The sequence below is a fragment of the Oncorhynchus tshawytscha genome, linkage group LG33 (assembly GCF_018296145.1).
Source record: "Oncorhynchus tshawytscha isolate Ot180627B linkage group LG33, Otsh_v2.0, whole genome shotgun sequence".
In the NCBI taxonomy this organism is placed as follows: domain Eukaryota; kingdom Metazoa; phylum Chordata; class Actinopteri; order Salmoniformes; family Salmonidae; genus Oncorhynchus; species Oncorhynchus tshawytscha.
Window position 1 is genome coordinate 13258073 of NC_056461.1, and position 19503 is coordinate 13277575.

The following is a 19503-nucleotide window of genomic DNA, read 5'->3' on the forward strand; positions in this document are numbered from 1 at the left end:
CAGTGACTTTTTTCCAGCCAAGACGAGCGTGGCAGGGGATGACAAGCAAAAGGCTAAGCCACACACACACACACGTTGGCTGGACATAACGGTGTGGTAGTGACGGAGGAGATGGGCCACCATCCTGCAGGATTACGTAACCATTTGCGTAGGGAGACCATGGCAATCAGACAGGAGCCAAATCTACTTCCCTTTCAATACACACACACACACACCATACTGCAGGCACACACACACACACACTCAATCATCTTTCCATTCAGTCTCTCTCTTTCTTGCTATCGCTGTCCCTTCCTCATCCCTTTCTCTAACTTCACCCCCCCCCCCCTCTCTCGCTCTCCCTCTCTGTCAGAACAGTATCAGGTTGTCCCTTTATCTGAGTGTAATCTGAGCTGTACAGTGGCCCTGTGTGCTCCTGTGTAGTTGTCTGGCTCAGCAGTGCCAGACACTGCAGTGCAGTGGTAGTCAACTAGATTCAGCCGTGGGATGATTTCTGTCGATGAGGATGGTCGGGGGGCTGGAACATAATTATAATAATTGATACACTGCAAATTGACCACAACTAAGCCCCAAAAATATATTATTATTTTAAAATAACAATAGTTTCATTCCTTGATTACATTGAGACACGATCACATCTCTTTTTTATTCGTGGGAATACATTTCCTAAATGAAACCTAAATTCCTGGTGATTTTACAATAGTTTTTTCCCCAAAAACTAAAATGCCGCGGGTCGCCTGTTGCTGACCCTTGCTGCCATGTTTTCTACAGTAAGGTAGTGGTGTGAAGATGTTGCTGACCCTGCTGTAGTGGTTCCTACAGTAAGGTAGTGGTGTGAAGGTGTTGCTGACCCTGCTGTAGTGGTTCCTACAGTAAGGTAGTGATGTGAAGGTGTTGCTGACCCTGCTGTAGTGGTTCCTACAGTAAGGTAGTGATGTGAAGGTGTTGCTGACCCTGCTGTAGTGGTTCCTACAGTAAGGTAGTGGTGTGAAGATGTTGCTGACCCTGCTGTAGTGGTTCCTACAGTAAGGTAGTGGTGTGAAGATGTTGCTGACCCTGCTGTAGTGGTTCCTACAGTAAGGTAGTGGTGTGAAGGTGTTGCTGACCCTGCTGTAGTGGTTCCTACAGTAAGGTAGTGATGTGAAGGTGTTGCTGACCCTGCTGTAGTGGTTCCTACAGTAAGGTAGTGGTGTGAAGGTGTTGCTGACCCTGCTGTAGTGGTTCCTACAGTAAGGTAGTGATGTGAAGGTGTTGCTGACCCTGCTGTAGTGGTTCCTACAGTAAGGTAGTGGTGTGAAGGTGTTGCTGACCCTGCTGTAGTGGTTCCTACAGTAAGGTAGTGGTGTGAAGGTGTTGCTGACCCTGCTGTAGTGGTTCCTACAGTAAGGTAGTGGTGTGAAGGTGTTGCTGACCCTGCTGTAGTGGTTCCTACAGTAAGGTAGTGGTGTGAAGGTGTTGCTGACCCTGCTGTAGTGGTTCCTACAGTAAGGTAGTGATGTGAAGGTGTTGCTGACCCTGCTGTAGTGGTTCCTACAGTAAGGTAGTGGTGTGAAGGTGTTGCTGACCCTGCTGTAGTGGTTCCTACAGTAAGGTAGTGGTGTGAAGGTGTTGCTGACCCTGCTGTAGTGGTTCCTACAGTAAGGTAGTGGTGTGAAGGTGTTGCTGACCCTGCTGTAGTGGTTCCTACAGTAAGGTAGTGGTGTGAAGGTGTTGCTGACCCTGCTGTAGTGGTTCCTACAGTAAGGTAGTGGTGTGAAGGTGTTGCTGACCCTGCTGTAGTGGTTCCTACAGTAAGGTAGTGGTGTGAAGGTGTTGCTGACCCTGCTGTAGTGGTTCCTACAGTAAGGTAGTGGTGTGAAGGTGTTGCTGACCCTGCTGTAGTGGTTCCTACAGTAAGGTAGTGGTGTGAAGGTGTTGCTGACCCTGCTGTAGTGGTTCCTACAGTAAGGTAGTGATGTGAAGGTGTTGCTGACCCTGCTGTAGTGGTTCCTACAGTAAGGTAGTGATGTGAAGGTGTTGCTGACCCTGCTGTAGTGGTTCCTACAGTAAGGTAGTGGTGTGAAGGTGTTGCTGACCCTGCTGTAGTGGTTCCTACAGTAAGGTAGTGATGTGAAGGTGTTGCTGACCCTGCTGTAGTGGTTCCTACAGTAAGGTAGTGGTGTGAAGGTGTTGCTGACCCTGCTGTAGTGGTTCCTACAGTAAGGTAGTGGGGTGAAGGTGTTTTTTTTGTTTTTTGTCAGTCATTTTGGCTCAATCTGATAGTATGCCATTTGTTCTTTATTAAATTTGTGTACATAAAAATAACATGTAATTATGGCAAAAAACAAGCTCCAGAAAAGGTTATGCGTTGCGGCAATGAGATAAATGACAAAATAAATCAACAAAATGTATTTGAAATATATTGGTTTTCAGTGTTATGTTTATCTCAGGCCTTTTCATTAGGAGGGCAATGTTTTTTATTTTTATAATATGTTTATTATTTTACAATAAAAAAATTGAATAAAAAAGACAGCAATACTAACAATGACATTCATTGTACTGTTGAATGGGACGGCCCATTTAGAGGACAAAACAAAACTTAACTCACACATATACAAAATAAAACTAAATCCTATTAGGTGGTACATGTATATGAAGACAGCATATAGTCATTACAAGCAGTGTAGTTAAGCCAAAAATAAATGTTGAGTGGAGTACAGCACAGAGTAGCAGCAGATCGTCAACCCAGTTATGAAGCGGGACTAGACCATTTATCCAGTATCGGCTGCCATATTTTGTAAAACATTGGACTTCTATTGGAGGTATTGTATCGAATCTTTTCCATATGTATTACATTCCCTAAATCCCGTAACCACATTTCAAAGGTAGGTACAGTCTCCAGTTTCTAAAATTGCAATATGAGCCTTTTGACTAATAGAGTACAAAGAGAGACAGCTTTCCCTTCGTGGTTATTCCCATCAGCTGTACCAAACAGAGCGGTCAATGGGTCTGGGGCTAGAACTCTATCAAAGGCTCTAAATAAATAATCAAAAATGAGAGCCCAGTAAACATGTAACTATGGACATGTCCAGAATAAGTGGGTCAACGTCCCCTCATCCTGCTTGCACCTCTCACACAGTGGTGAGGTGTCCGGGAATATTTTTGGCAGTTTTACTTTTGAGTAATGTAACCTGTGTATCACCTTAAACTGTACAAGGTTGTGTCTGGCATTCACTGAACTGTGGTTTATATTCCTGAGAGCTTCTACCCAGTCCTCATCTGAGATTTCTGACCCAAGTTCTTGTTCCCAAGCCCTTTTAATGGTGTCTGTGGATACCTCTATGTGGGCCTGTAGCACATCATACAGTCTAGAGACCGACCCTTTTGAATGGGGTTTGACAAGGATCAAGCTATCTAATGTAGGACTATTTGGCTTCATGCCATACTGTGGGATATGTGTCCTTACGAAATTCCTGATTTGGAGGTATATGAAAGAATGTGTTGTTGGCATGTTGAACTTTCCCTGTAATTGTTGAAATGAAGCTAACTGACCATCTATGTATAGATTACCAATTGTTGTGAGCCCCTTCTCCCTCCACTGTGAAAACACCACATCATCCAATGCGGGGTGGAAAGCATGATTCAGGCAAATCGGGCAGTCAATGTATACAGTGGGTATGTTAAGAAAATACCTAATCTGTTTCCAGATCCTAAGCGTATGACAAATGACCGGGTTAGAGTCATAAGTGGATTTTTTCACATATGTTGGGCTATTAACAAGTGCAGGGAGTGAGGAACGTTGACAGGAGGCCTGCTCAATCAAAAGCCATGCAGGCATATCCTTCTGTCTCGTCGCAGGTGAACTTTCCCTCCAGAAAGACACAATGTTCAGATTAGCAGCCCAATAATACAGTTTAAAGTGAGGAAGGCCAAAGCCCCCCTCTATTTTGTACTTGCATAAATGCTTCTTTGAAATTCGGGCTGCCTTGTTATCCCATAAAAATGGAGTTACTATTGAATCCAGTTTCTTAAAATAGCTTTGTGGTATGAAATTGGGTAGACATTGGAAGAGGTAAAGAAACCTGGGTAGGACAACCATTTTAATAGTGTTTATACGACCAACCAAGGAGATAGGCAGAGTTTTCCAAAAATCTATATTTTGTTTAAGCTGATATATTTTCATGTCCCAATTCGCTTTCAATAGCTGATCAAGGTCTCTTGTCACTACAATGCCAAGGCTTGTGAACTTGTCCATCACTGTTCTAAACGGGGTAGATTGCAGAAATTGCATATCCACAGGCCGTGATATTGGCATCAACTCACTTTTTTGCCAGTTTATCTTGTAGCCAGAGAAGGAGCCAAATGTGTTTATCAAGTTAAGTAAGGGTGGAATAGAAGTTTTAGGTTTGGACAAAAACAAAAGAACATCGTCTGCATATAGGGAAATTTTGTGCTGTGTGTCCTTTATTTTAACAGAAGCTATATCGGCACATGCCCGAATGTGAGTAGCAAGGGGTTCCATGGCAATAGCGAAGAGAGCAGGCGAAATAGGGCACCCCTGTCGGCACCCCTTGAACAAGCGGAATGACTGCGACATTTCTTGATTGGTTACCACGGACGCCATTGGGTGTGCATAAATAATTCTTATCCAATTAATAAATTCCTTTCCGAACCCGAAGTGCTCCAGAACCGACATCATATATTTCCACTCAATCCGGTCAAACGCCTTCTCTGCATCAAGAGCTATTACCACTGCCTCAACCTTATGATCGTGATACATTACGTTGAAAAGACGTCTCAAATTGTAGTGTATATGTCGGCCTGGGATAAAACCTGTCTGGTCAGAAATATATGTTTTCAATTGGTTTGCCAATATCTTTGTCAATACCTTGTTTTCTATGGGGAGTAACGACACGGGGCGATAAGATGACATCTCCATGGAATCTCTATCTTTTTTTCAAGATCAGTGCTATTGTAGCCTCATACAGTGTTTGCGGGAGTTTGGCATTTTCTTTGGATTGTTTAAACATTCGCAACATAAGTGGAGCTAGACTGGCGCAGTACTTCTTATAGAATTCTATTACATATCCATCGGGCCCAGGGGCCTTGCTGTTTGGAAATTGTGCTATCGCTGTGTTAATTTCCTCCAAAGTTATCCCTGCATCGAGTGCAGAAGCTGCCTCCCTGTCTAGTTTAGGAAGTTCACATTCAGCGAGAAAGCGTTCCATAGTTTGTGGATCAGTAGCATCACATTTTGATTGGTATAGCTCTGAGTAAAACTGCGCTAAGCATTTATTAATATCCTGCGGATCTGTTACTATTTTACCCTTCTGGTCTTTTATTTTGTGAATAGCTCTAGATGCCTGTACATGCCTTAGCTGTCTTGCTAATAATTTATGTGGTTTGTCACTCAGTTCAAAATAACTTTGTTGCGTTCTAGCAAGTAAAGAGCCCACCCGTTTCGAAAGGATGGTATTGTATTCATATTTTAACTTTGATCTTCTCAAGGACTGTAATACGAGGAATTTGTCCTAAAAACGTTCTCCTGTTCCCCTAACTCTTTCAATTTCTCTAAGCCTAGTATTGGCGCGTTTCTTCCTCTCTGATGCATAAGAAATAATGTAACCTCTAATCACAGCCTTTAGAGATTCCCAAAGGGTGGAGTCGTCACCATCCCCCGTGTCGTTAGTTCTGAGGAAAAAGGCAATCTGCTCCTTCAAATACTGACAAAAAGCCTCATCTTTCAGCAGGTATGCGTCTAAGCGCCACTGTCGCCGACCTGTCGACATATTGTCGAGTTTCAGCACCATGGACACAGGAGAGTGGTCCGTAATTACAATAGGGTGATAGGTAACCGACTCAGCTGCTGAAATTAGTTTAGAGTCCAACAAAAAAGTCAATTCTGGAATATGATTTATGAACTGATGAAAAGAATGAGTAATCCCTGTCTGTTGGGTGCGTCAGTCTCCAAATATCGACAATGTTAAGGTTTGTCATCAATGTATTTAGACAGACACTGGCATTTGATTGCTGAAGTGACCTTGATAGCTGTTTATCTAAAAGAGGATCTAATGTACAGTTAAAGTCCCCTCCAACAATAACACTTGTATCCGAGATATTTGGTATGTCCTTAAATACCCTTTGAAAAAATAATGGATCATCGAAGTTGGGTCCATATAAATTGACCAAGGTTACTGGTTTCAAATTCAGTGTACCAGCCACAATAATATACCGACCATTAGGATCTGAAATCGAGGATGAGTAAACAAACGGAATGTTTTTCCTTATCAGGATTGCTACCCCTCTCACTTTTGCATCAAAGTTAGACTGGTATATCTGACCGATCCAGCCGACTCGTAGCTTGGCCTGAGCGGAACGTTTAATATGAGTTTCTTGAAGAAACACTATGTCAGCACCCAGTGATTTAAGATGAGAAAAAACCTTAGCTCGTTTCACCACATGCCCTAAGCCATTACAGTTCCAGCTGACTATCTTTATTCCACCTGGTCTACTCTGTGCTCTGTCACTATGTGGCATTTCTTATTTTAGAGCAAATTGTTGCTGTCATACAAAACTCAGAAGAAAAACATCCCGCCGTGCGGGAGCTTGTCATGCCACCTGTACTAATAATAAACATGAACATAAAACACAGACCCCATCCCCCCTCCCGTCCCTTTACTGAGTGACTTCCCCAAACGAAGCACTCCTTGGCTAACACACAAACCTGACGGTGTCTAGACATACAGCTTGAACTAACTCGTCGTCTATAGATGCTCCGCATATACGCTAATATTAAATAACACTTAACTCTCACGTTAGGGGGTGAGTGGCGCTAAAACATGATGTGCCAAACAATGCTATCTTAGCCACAACATCTCACCAATCATAAGTCCCAAATTCTGATCTTCTAATCGAAAAGCCATAGTCCGGAAATCCAAACGCATTCCTGGCCTGTATTTGGTCATTTAGCCGGCTGACACAGCCGTTCTGTATCCTCAGCCAGGGAGCTTGCTTGTCAAGAACAGATCGGCCTCTTTTGGGTTGTCAAACGTACGTGTTGATCCCTCGACTGTCAACTTAAACCGGGCTGGGAAGAGGAATCCATATCGGATGTTAGCCGCCCTGCATTTGTTGCGTACCTCATCATACTCTTTCCGTTGGTTCCTCACCTCCAAGGTAAGATCTGGGTTGAAAGACACCCTGGCTCCGTTGAAGTTAAGGGGGAACTTTTGACTAGCCAGCTTGAGGATGAGATCCCTGGTCTGGGGATAGTGCAGCCGTACAATGAATGGCCTTGGTGGCCCGCCCTTGGCCGGCTTCGTTGCCTGAGATCTGTGTGCGCGGTCGATCAGGATGGCCGGTTTGAAGTGTTCACTCCCCAGCAGGGCCGGTATCAGCTCCGAGACAAATTCAGTGGGTTTCCCTTTCTCAGTGTCTTCCTGGATGCCACATACATATTTGGATGTTCTGGCGTCTTGAATGCTACTCGAGCATTTCCATTCGGGCTTTCAGGGTTTTGTTGTCATTTTTGAACGTTGAGCACTGTTTCTCTATGTCCTGTAGCCTGGCCTCGTGATCGACTGTCGTTTGCTCAACCTCATGCACCCTTCTCTGAGTTGCCTTCACAGTTTCGGCCAAAGTCCCAATACTCTTTGAGATATCAGCCAACCTTGTGTCCACCTTCTTGCTTAGTGAGTTTATGGCAGCCAGTATGTCATTTTGCGTAGGCTCTGTGGGGGACTCTTGGAAGCTAGCCTCTTCAGCTAACTCCTCGTGAAATTGGTTCGCTGTCTATCTCATTCAAGTTATCTTGTTTAGCGCTCCCTTTTCTGGTGCCTTTTTCATATTTGTTTGAAGATATAGGTCGTGAGAGGTTAAGATAAATACTAATTTGTTTCAAAATGGAGCGGAGCTCTAGCAAAGCACGTCTACTCCATAGCACGCTCTCTAGCGCCCCCGTGAAGGTGTTGCTGACCCTGCTGTGTAGTGATTCCTACAGTAAGGTAGTGGTGTGAAGGTGTTGCTGACCCTGCTGTAGTGGTTCCTACAGTAAGGTAGTGGTGTGAAGGTGTTGCTGACCCTGCTGTAGTGATTCCTACAGTAAGGTAGTGGTGTGAAGGTGTTGCTGACCCTGGTGTAGTGGTTCCTACAGTAAGGTAGTGGTGTGAAGGTGTTGCTGACCCTGCTGTAGTGGTTCCTACAGTAAGGTAGTGGTGTGAAGGTGTTGCTGACCCTGCTGTAGTGGTTCCTACAGTAAGGTAGTGGTGTGAAGGTGTTGCTGACCCTGCTGTAGTGGTTCCTACAGTAAGGTAGTGATGTGAAGGTGTTGCTGACCCTGCTGTAGTGGTTCCTACAGTAAGGTAGTGGTGTGAAGGTGTTGCTGACCCTGCTGTAGTGGTTCCTACAGTAAGGTAGTGATGTGAAGGTGTTGCTGACCCTGCTGTAGTGGTTCCTACAGTAAGGTAGTGGTGTGAAGGTGTTGCTGACCCTGCTGTAGTGGTTCCTACAGTAAGGTAGTGGTGTGAAGGTGTTGCTGACCCTGCTGTAGTGGTTCCTACAGTAAGGTAGTGATGTGAAGGTGTTGTTGACCTTGCTGTAGTGGTTCCTACAGTAAGGTAGTGGTGTGAAGGTGTTGTTGACCCTGCTGTAGTGGTCCCTACAGTAAGGTAGTGGTGTGAAGGTGTTGTTGACCCTGCTGTAGTGGTTCCTACAGTAAGGTAGTGGTGTGAAGGTGTTGTTGACCCTGCTGTAGTGGTTCCTACAGTAAGGTAGTGGTGTTGCTGACCCTGCTGTAGTGGTTCCTACAGTAAGGTAGTGGTGTGAAGGTGTTGCTGACCCTGCTGTAGTGGTTGCTACAGTAAGGTAGTGATGTGAAGGTGTTGCTGACCCTGCTGTAGTGGTTCCTACAGTAAGGTAGTGGTGTGAAGGTGTTGCTGACCCTGCTGTAGTGGTTCCTACAGTAAGGTAGTGGTGTGAAGGTGTTGCTGACCCTGGTGTAGTGGTTCCTACAGTAAGGTAGTGGTGTTGCTGACCCTGCTGTAGTGGTTCCTACAGTAAGGTAGTGGTGTGAAGGTGTTTTAACAGTAACACTCACAAGCCTGTGGCTGAGCCTGCTGCTTCCGTAGAACAGAACGGTTTGGTTTGTTTAACTCACATGGTTTCAGTGTTGTTGGGGAGAAAATAAAAAACCCAAAGCCGTGTTTATATTTTCTGTAAAACACCACACACTTTTACAACCCTTTCCATTCATTATTAAATAGCCACTGACTGAGTCGAAAAGATTTAAGCTTTGCTCAACTCCAGATACGTTTTAGATTAGTTTTTTCCCCTCTGTCTTCTGCCTGCTTTTTTCCCCTCTGTCTCCCCCTTCAAATCCCCTCCTCTTGTTCTTGGCTTCAATTGCTCCGTTTTGGCTTTCGCTCAACTATCTATCTATCTATCTATCTATCTATCTAACTAACTATCTATCTATCTATCTATCTATCTATCTATCTATCTATCTATCTATCTATCTATCTATCTATCTATCTATCTATCTATCTATCTATCTAACTAACTAACTAACTAACTAACTAACTAACTAACTAACTAACTAACTAACTAACTAACTAACTAACTAACTATCTATATATTCCTCTCCCTCTGTCTCTCTCTACAACTGTCTGTCTCTCTCTCTCTCTACAACTGTCTCTCTCTCTCTCTACAACTGTCTCTCTCTCTCTCTACAACTGTCTCTCTACAACTGTCTCTCTCTCTCTCTACAACTGTCTGTCTCTCTCTCTCTACAACTGTCTGTCTCTCTCTCTCTACAACTGTCTGTCTCTCTCTCTCTCTACAACTGTCTCTCTCTCTCTCTCTACAACTGTCTCTCTCTCTCTCTACAACTGTCTCTCTCTCTCTCTCTCTACAACTGTCTCTCTCTCTCTACAACTGTCTCTCTACAACTGTCTCTCTACAACTGTCTCTCTCTCTCTCTACAACTGTCTGTCTCTCTCTCTCTCTACAACTGTCTGTCTCTCTCTCTACAACTGTCTGTCTCTCTCTCTCTCTACAACTGTCTCTCTCTCTCTCTCTCTCTCTCTCTCTACAACTGTCTCTCTCTCTCTCTCTACAACTGTCTCTCTCTCTCTCTACAACTGTCTCTCTCTCTCAACTGTCTCTCTCAACTCTCTCTCTACAACTGTCTCTACAACTGTCTCTCTCTCTCTACAACTGTCTCTCTCTCTCTACAACTGTCTGTCTCTCTCTCTCTCTACAACTGTCTGTCTCTCTCTCTCTCTCTACAACTGTCTGTCTCTCTCTCTCTCTACACTGTCTGTCTCTCTCTCTCTACAACTCTCTCTCTACAACTGTCTGTCTCTCTCTCTCTACAACTGTCTGTCTCTCTCTCTACAACTGTCTGTCTCTCTCTCTCTCTACAACTGTCTGTCTCTCTCTCTCTCCACAACTGTCTGTCTCTCTCTCTCTCTCTACAACTGTCTGTCTCTCTCTCTACAACTGTCTGTCTCTCTCTCTCTCTACAACTGTCTGTCTCTCTCTCTCTCTCTACAACTGTCTGTCTCTCTCTCTCTACAACTGTCTGTCTCTCTCTCTCTCTACACACTGTCTGTCTCTCTCTCTCTACAACTGTCTGTCTCTCTCTCTCTCTCTACAACTGTCTCTCTCTCTCTACAACTGTCTCTCTCTCTCTACAACTGTCTGTCTCTCTCTCTCTACAACTGTCTGTCTCTCTCTACAACTGTCTCTCTCTCTACAACTGTCTCTCTCTCTCTCGCTCTCTACAACTGTCTCTCTCTCTCTACAACTGTCTCTCGCTCTCTACAACTCTCTCTCGCTCTCTACAACTCTCTCTCGCTCTACCTACAACTGTCTCTCTCTCTCTCTCTACCTACAACTGTCTCTCTCTCTCTCTACCTACAACTGTCTCTCTCTCTCTCTCTCTCTCTCTCTCTCTACCTACCTACAACTGTCTGTCTCTCTCTCTACAACTGTCTGTCTCTCTCTCTCTCTACAACTGTCTGTCTCTCTCTCTCTCTCTACAACTGTCTGTCTCTCTCTCTCTACAACTGTCTGTCTCTCTCTCTCTCTCTCTACAACTGTCTGTCTCTCTCTCTCTACAACTGTCTGTCTCTCTCTCTCTCTCTACAACTGTCTCTCTCTCTCTACAACTGTCTCTCTCTCTCTACAACTGTCTGTCTCTCGCTCTCTACAACTCTCTCTCGCTCTCTCAACTCTCTCTCGCTCTACCTACAACTGTCTCTCTCTCTCTCTCTACCTACAACTGTCTCTCTCTCTCTCTCTACCTACAACTGTCTCTCTCTCTCTCTCTCTCTCTCTCTCTACCTACCTACAACTGTCTGTCTCTCTCTCTACAACTCTCTCGCTCTCTCTCTCTCTCATATCACACTTCCATCTGCCTGACATACCGCTCCCTCTCTTCTCCCTCTCTCTCATATCACACTTCCATCTGCCTGGCATACCGTTCCCTCTCCATCCATCTCACCCTCACTTATTTGAGCAGGATTGGATGTATCAGCCATGTGGTGATGACATGGTTGTAGATCGCTGGAGACAGCAGCTCTTCATCCAACCAGAGATGGAAGCACCACACCAGACCCAACTAACTAATCTCAGCTAGATCAGACATAGCATGTCAAACTCTGAGCACAGACGCTGTTAAATCAAACCCGATCTGTCAAACTCCTGAGTGCAGGTATATCAGACCTGATGTGTTAAACTCAGCGCAAAGTTAAATCCAACTCAGAGCACAGGTACTGTATATCAGACCACACCTGTCAACCTCTGAGGATGATTCCTATCCAGGCTGTATCACATCCGGCCGTGATTGGGAGTCCCATAGGGCGGCGCACAATTGGCCCAGCGTCATCCGGTTTTGGCCGGGGAAGGCCGTAATTGTAAATAAGAATTTGTTCTTAACTGACTTGCCTAGTTAAATAAAGGTTAAATAAATAAATCAAATAAATACTCGGAGGTGATGCTTGATACATGGACTCAGATGTGTACCGACTCAAATCTACGATGAGTGCTGAGATTCCTACCTGCTGAGGTGTTATTCCTGCTTCTACCAAGTTAAGTGTCATAAGTGGAGTGAGGTGACCTTTATCTGAGCCTGAAATGAGAAGGTGCCTTGCTGCAGAGGAGACTCATTTCACACCTGCTGCAGGTGAGGGGAGAGGTAAGGGGAAAAGGTGAGAGGTGAGGGAGGAAAGATGAGGTGTGAGGGGGGAGAAGAACAGGGGTGAGAAGGAAGAAAGGAGAAGAGAGAGACAAGCGAAGGGTGAGAGAGGCAGAAGACTGGAAGAAGAGTGAAGTGAAAGACAGTGGCTGGTGTTCTCCTCTGTTCTCAATTCGACAGCTTGTTAGCACTGAAATTAATAACATTGTGTGCCGTGACTCAGCAATAACCTAAATGAAATGATCAAAGTTAAGAACTGCTCTACTTTACTGCACACACACACACTTACATAACTGACAACACACTTTAATCCATAACTCACACGCCCTCCTCGACAGACTGATTTAACTCCAGCTGATTAATGTGGCCAGGAGTGCAGTGGCACGTTAGCCTTGCTGTAACGTTAGAGTAATGTTACGTAAACGTTAGCTGAGCGCTACGAGCCAGGTCCCATTCCCTCTCCTGTAGACAGTCTTAATGGAAGTCTAATTAGAGTAATGAGGGCTTATAATGTGTGTGTATGTGTGTAAAGCTAAAACAGTCCCCCCCCTGCCCCATTCCTGGGTGCTGAGTGAGACCGAGACAGTCAGAGAGACAGAAGGAGAGAGAGACAGAGGGGGACACACAGAGAGCGAGAGGGGGACACACAGAGAGCGAGAGGGACAGAGAGCGAGAGGGACAGAGAGCGAGAGGGACAGAGAGCGAGAGGGACAGAGAGCGAGAGGGACAGAGAGCGAGAGGGACAGAGAGCGAGAGGGACAGAGAGCGAGAGGGACAGAGAGCAAGAGGGACAGAGAGCGAGAGGGACAGAGCGCGAGAGAGAGCGAGAGAACTTACAGCTGCATGATCAGGTAGAGGTGGTTGGAACTCTCATAGATGTCCTCCAAAGCCACTATGTTCTCATGCTTGATTCTGGAGGGACAGAAAACACAGACAACGTTAGTCTATTAGTCATGTATAACTATAACCCTTCAAACAGATGATCCGATCCCAGACTGTCTCAACCCCCATCTACACCATCTTTACCTCAGCTCTAGAGTCATCTCAAACACTTACTAAACCTGAATATAAAACATAAGCCCAAGCCTTATCCTAACCCTTTCCCTCCTTTCTGTCTCTATTGATACAGTCAACACCATACTCAGGCAACGCCATAGTAACTGCTCCATGGTGAAAGTGTATAGTGTACACATGGGACATGCTTGTGCTGCTGGTCTGTGTGCTGCTGGTCTGTGTGCGTGTGCTGCTGTGGCGCTTGTGCTGCTGTGGTGGTGGTCTGTGTGCTTGTGCTGCTGTGGTGGTGGTCTGTGTGCTTGTGCTGCTGTGGTGGTAGTCTGTGTGCGTGTGCTGCTGTGGTGGTAGTCTGTGTGCTTGTGCTGCTGTGGTGGTGGTCTGTGTGTGTGCGTGTGCTGCAGTGGTGGTGGTGGTCTGTGTGCGCTGCCGGTCTGTGTGGGTGTGCTGCAGTGGTGGTGGTCTGTGTGGGTGTCTTCGATGCCTCGTGACCCATTTGCCGATGATGTTATCACAAGGGGGGAATAATACTGTACACACACACACAGGAAGCGTGAGCAGGTGGGGAGTTCAGTACATGCATTAGGAGTGTGTGATCTCTGAGCTCGTAGCGAGCGGTGGAGTGTAGAGATATGAGTCATAAACAGTCTGAGGAGAGATGGCTGAGATGAGAACACCAGGGAGAATGGTGTGTGTTTAAACTCTCCCTGGGATCATGGAAGGGTAAAGCAGATGGGAACCTCAGAGTAGAGACAGAGGATTCCTGATCTGCAGTCATTACATGCAAATCCTTCCACAGTTAATGCCTTATTATTTGGCAACTGATTCTCTGTCTCTTAGAGAAGGCCGTGTGTGTGTGTGTGTGAGAGAATCCCTGTCGAGCTGCAGGATCCAAATAAACTAGTAGGCGACAGAGTGGGCAGAGACTGTGGCACGACACTATACCCTAACTTCACAGAGCAAGAGGGAGAAAGAGAACCTGATCATTTATTTGTTAATGTGTGTGTGCCAGTTCTCAATTTTTTACACGCGTGTGTTTCTGAATGTGTGTTCACCCTTGACCACTTGAAGTGTATACATATATACTACATATTCAAAAGTATGTGGACGCCTGCTAGTCAAATATTTCATTCCAAAATCATGGGCATTAATATCTAGTTGGTCCTCCCTTTGCTGCTATAACATCCTCCACTCTTCTGGGAAGCCTTTCCACGAGATTGTAATATTGCTTCCATTCAGCCACAAGAGCATTAGTGAGGTCGGGCACTGATGTTGGGCAATTAGGCCTGGCTAATAGTCGTGTTCCAAATCATCCCAAATGTGTTCGATGGGGTTGAGGTCAGGGCGCTGTGCAAGCCAGTCAAGTTCTTCCACATCGATCTTGACAAACCATTTCTGTATGGACCTCTTTGTGCATGGGGAAATTGTCATGCTGAAACAGGAAAGGGCCTTCCCCAAACCGTTGCCACAAAGTTGGAAGCACAGACTCGTCTAGAATGTCATTGTATGCTGTAGCGTTAAGATTTCCCTTCACTGGAACTAAACATGAAAAACAGCCCCAGACCATTATCCCTCCACCACCAAACTTTACAGTTGGCACTATGCATTGGGGCAGGTAGCGTTCTCCTGGCAATCCACCAATCCCCAGATTAGTCCATCGGACTGCCAGATGGTGAAGCGTGATTCATCACTCCAGAGAACGTCTTTCCACTGCTCCAGTGTCCAATGGTGGCGAGCTTTACACCACTCCAGCCGACGGTTGGCATTGCAAATGGTGATGTTAGGCTTGTGTGCGTCTGCTCGGCCAAGGAAACTCATTTTATGAAGCTCCCAACAAACAGTTATTGTGCTGACGTTGCTTCCAGAGGGAGTTTGGAACTCTGTAGTGAGTGTTGCAACCGAGGACAGATGATTTTTACGCACTACGCGCTTCAGCCCTCGTCGGTCCCGTTCTGTAAGCTTGTGTGGCCTACCACTTTGCGGCTGAGACGTTGTTGCTCCTAGACGATTCCACTTCACAATAACAGCACTTACAGTTGACCGGGGCAGCTCTAGCAGGGCAGAAATTTGACAAACTGACATGTTGGAAAGGTGGCATCCTATGACGGTGCCACGTTGAACGTCACTGAGCTCTTCAGTAAGGCCATTCTACTGCCAATGTTTGTCTATGGAGATTGCATGGCTGTGTGCTCGATTTTATACACCTGTCAGCAACGGGTGTGGCTGAAATAGCCGAATACAGTAATTTGAAGGCCATCCACATACTTTGTATATATAAAGTACATGTGAATGACACTATTACGATATGAAGCACTGACCTTGAGGTGTCTTGTGACCTCAGGCCATATTAGTCTGTCAATCAGCTGGTTGCCAGGAGATGCTGGGAGTGGCAGAAAGCCGAAGGTCAAACATGGAAGGCGTCAGAGGCTAGGCCACACCCCCCCCTCCACTGACTGGATCACAGTGACAACACCTATCCCCCATAAATATTGCCAGGGTCAGTGGTGTCTCTCCTGTCCCTAGGGAACACGCATGGTATACTGCAATAATAACACCAACACATACTGTAGCCGCTTACTTCTGGACTTTTGAGTGACTGAGTGAGTGTGCGAGAGAGTGAGTGAGTGAGACCTTTTGGAAATACTGAGCACTGGGCCAGATCCAAGGTGATATCTGACCATACACACACATGCTCACAAGCACAGCCAAGTCCAAGCTGTGGAGAGGGATTACTGTATTATCTAGTGACGTGGAGATGAATGTCTTGGGTTTTATCCCGTAGGTGTGTGTGTGCGTGTGTGTGTGTGTTCATATAGACCTCTACTCAGCTACCTGACAATATGTATGAATAATAAGTATAAAATACATGAGTGTTTCTCACTGGGAGAAAAGATTAGAATGAACATTCAGTACAGTATCAGCGCTTAGGAGACAAGGTCACTAAGAAAAGAAATGACAGGACATTTTCTATAGTTGCTAACTACCCTGATCTCCTCTTCTGTCAGTGTGAGACTGTGGATCGTGACCTAAAGATAACAGTGAATGGGGAGTAGTGGGAGGGAAGCGAGCGTGATGGTGACGGGCGGCTGTGTTTTCCGTTCGGTCGCCAAGGTAACAGGTGTTAGGGAGGAGAAGGTAGGTGGGAGACTTACTTGCGGAGCACGGTGATCTCGTTCTCGATGCTGCTCTCTTTCCCCTTCAGGGCCTTCTTGGGGATACACTTCACAGCAAACATCTTCCCCGTAGACCTCTCCTGGGCCAACACCACCTCAGAGAATGCCCCGCTAGGAGAGAGAAATGGAGAAAGAGAAAACATTTGATTAATCAATTAGCAATCATGTAAGACCATTGAACACAAGTGCAGATACTAAACACAGACATGAAACAGCAAAACAAGTTAACAAGGTTTCCATGAGAGAGAGACAGAGTGAGAGACAGCGAGAGAGACAGCGAGAGCGAGAGAGAGACAGCGAGAGCGAGAGAGAGACAGCGAGAGCGAGAGAGAGACAGCGAGAGCGAGAGAGAGACAGCGAGAGCGAGAGAGAGACAGCGAGCGAGAGACAGCGAGCGAGACAGCGAGCGAGAGACAGCGAGACAGCGAGCGAGAGACAGCGAGAGCGAGAGACAGCGAGCGAGAGACAGCGAGACAGCGAGCGAGACAGCGAGCGAGAGACAGCGAGACAGCGAGCGAGACAGCGAGCGAGAGACAGCGAGCGAGAGACAGCGAGACAGCGAGCGAGACAGCGAGCGAGAGACAGCGAGACAGCGAGCGAGAGACAGCGAGACAGCGAGCGAGCGACAGCGAGAGACAGCGAGAGCGAGAGACAGAGCGAGTGAGAGAGAGCGAGAGCGAGAGACAGCGAGCGAGAGACAGCGAGAGAGAGACAGCGAGAGCGAGACAGCGAGAGCGAGACAGCGAGTGCGAGAGAGACAGCGAGAGAGAGACAGCGAGAGCGAGAGACAGAGAGAGACAGCGAGAGAGAGACAGCGAGCGAGAGACAGCGAGCGAGAGAGACAGCGAGAGAGCGAGAGACAGCGAGAGAGAGAGACAGCGAGAGAGAGAGACAGCGAGCGACAGCGAGACAGCGAGCGAGAGACAGCGAGCGACAGCGAGAGAGAGAGAGCGAGACAGCGAGCGACAGCGAGAGAGTGAGAGCGAGACAGCGAGCGACAGCGAGAGAGTGACAGCGAGACAGCGAGCGACAGCGAGAGAGCGAGAGCGAGAGAGCGACAGCGAGACAGCGAGAGACAGAGCGAGCGAGAGCGAGACAGCGAGAGAGAGCGAGAGAGCGAGCGAGACAGCGAGAGCGAGAGACAGAGCGAGCGAGAGCGAGACAGCGAGCGACAGCGAGACAGCGAGCGACAGCGAGAGCGAGAGACAGTCCTTTATTGAATCCCTCCTTTCTGTCCTTTTATTTTGGGAGTGAAATAAGGCGAGACAGCGAGCGAACAGCGAGAGCGAGAGACAGCGAGAGCAGAGACAGCGAGAGCGAGAGACAGCGAGAGCGAGACAGCGAGTGCGAGAGACAGCGAGAGCGAGACAGCGAGAGAGACAGCGAGTGCGAGAGACAGCGAGAGAGAGAGCGAGAGAGTGAGAGAGAGACAGCGAGAGCGAGAGACAGCGAGAGAGCGAGAGAGAGAGAGAGACGCGAGAGCGAGAGACAGCGAGCGAGCAGAGAGACAGCGAGCGAGCGAGAGAGCGAGAGAGAGAGAGACAGCGAGAGCGAGACAGCGAGCGAGAGAGCGAGAGAGGTCTGAGAGCGCGAGAGAGCGAGAGACAGCGAGAGACAGCGAGAGACAGCGAGAGAGAGGAGAGACAGCGAGAGAGCGCGAGACAGCGAGAGCGAGAGACAGCGAGAGAGAGAGACAGCGAGAGAGAGAGACAGCGAGAGCGAGACAGCGAGAGCGAGACAGCGAGAGCGAGAAAGAGGTGGCAGAGGGGAGCTAGAGAGAGGGATTTATTAATTAATTTATTAGTTCATTAATACATACTCAGCTCCATGAATCTCACTGTTCTCTGTCCAGCTCATCTGAAACCCTCCAAACCACTCACTCACTATATCACCATCACTAACACACTTCACAGCCCCTCAGCTTTCACTCTATCGCTCTTTCCCTCAACGTCTCCCCCCTCTCTCTTTAGCTATCACTCCCGCTTGTTGTCCTTTACTTGTTGTTTCATGTTCAATTTGCTCTATAATATGCTTGATCTCCTCCGTATCCTTTGTCCCAGTTCCCTCGGTCTCCCTCTCTCCCTTCTCCACAGTTAATGTTTATTCTCACTATGTTCTCTCCTCCATATATCGGTTCCCTTCTTCCCCGTTCCTCTCTTTCTCTCCCTCACCTCGTTTTCCTGCTGCGTTCTCCTTGTTAGCGCATTAGGAAATCAAATTTCATATGTGGTTTGCTTTCATTCATAAGCTGATTAATGGTGCATGCTGCTGTGCCAATCAGCAATGAAGGAACGAGGGGAGACAGGGAACACGTCCTCCCTCTTCCTCTCCACTATTATTCTATTCTTCCGTTCCCCGCCTCTCCTCATCCCGCTCTCGTCTCCCCTGCCTTTGGGACATGGTGCCGGTTATGAATTCATTCATACTTCCTTTCATCGTTCTCGTCATCTCCTCCCTCCTTTCTGTCCTTTTATTACACTCTGCTGATGGGAGTGAAATAAGGCATATCAAGCATGACATCATTTTGGAAAGTGTACAATTTCAGTAAAACCTGAGTAATACATTATTTTATTTAACTAGGCAAGTCAGTAAAGAACAAATTCTTATTTACAATGACGGCCTACCGGGGAACAGTGGGTTAACTACCTTGTTCAGGGGCAGAACGACAGGTTTTTACCTTTTTCAACTCTGGGATTCGATCTTGCAACCTTCCGGTTACTAGTCCAACGCTCTAACCACTAGGCTACCTGCTGCCCCATTAATATAACCTTAGTAATATTCAACACATCTTATTAGTGTGTGTGTGTGTGTGTGTGTGTAGTGCTTTAGTCCAGATAGCACTAGAGCCATTTAGAAGCCCCCGTTTGCTGATGACTACAAGACATCACCATCTGACACTTCACTGAAAAGCTCTAAAAACACTGATGCAGAGATAAAACAGAAATGCAGGCCTGTCGCTATGCTACACACACACACACACACACACACACACACACACACACACACACACACACACGCAACCCCTCTTAACCATGGCAAAGTCACCCAGCCTCCACCCATCTCCCTCGGCTACGAGAGCCAGCTGGTCACCCACCCTCGCTGGTCTGTTGTAAGCAGCACGCCCATTAGGAAGGCTAGGACTGG

The 19503-nt window shown here is 46.8% G+C and overlaps 1 protein-coding gene across 1 annotated transcript in view; it reads right to left on the minus strand.

Annotated features, from left to right (window-relative positions):
- camk1da (calcium/calmodulin-dependent protein kinase 1Da) overlaps positions 1-19503 on the minus strand; it is a 74580-nt gene that overhangs the window by 16253 nt on the left and 38824 nt on the right. The window contains exons 2-3 of the mRNA XM_024372892.2: positions 16339-16470; positions 13013-13087 (exon numbers count right to left, since the gene is read on the minus strand). Of these exons, the coding sequence (XP_024228660.2) occupies positions 13013-13087; positions 16339-16470 (207 nt within the window). The remainder of the gene's footprint in view (positions 1-13012; positions 13088-16338; positions 16471-19503) is intronic.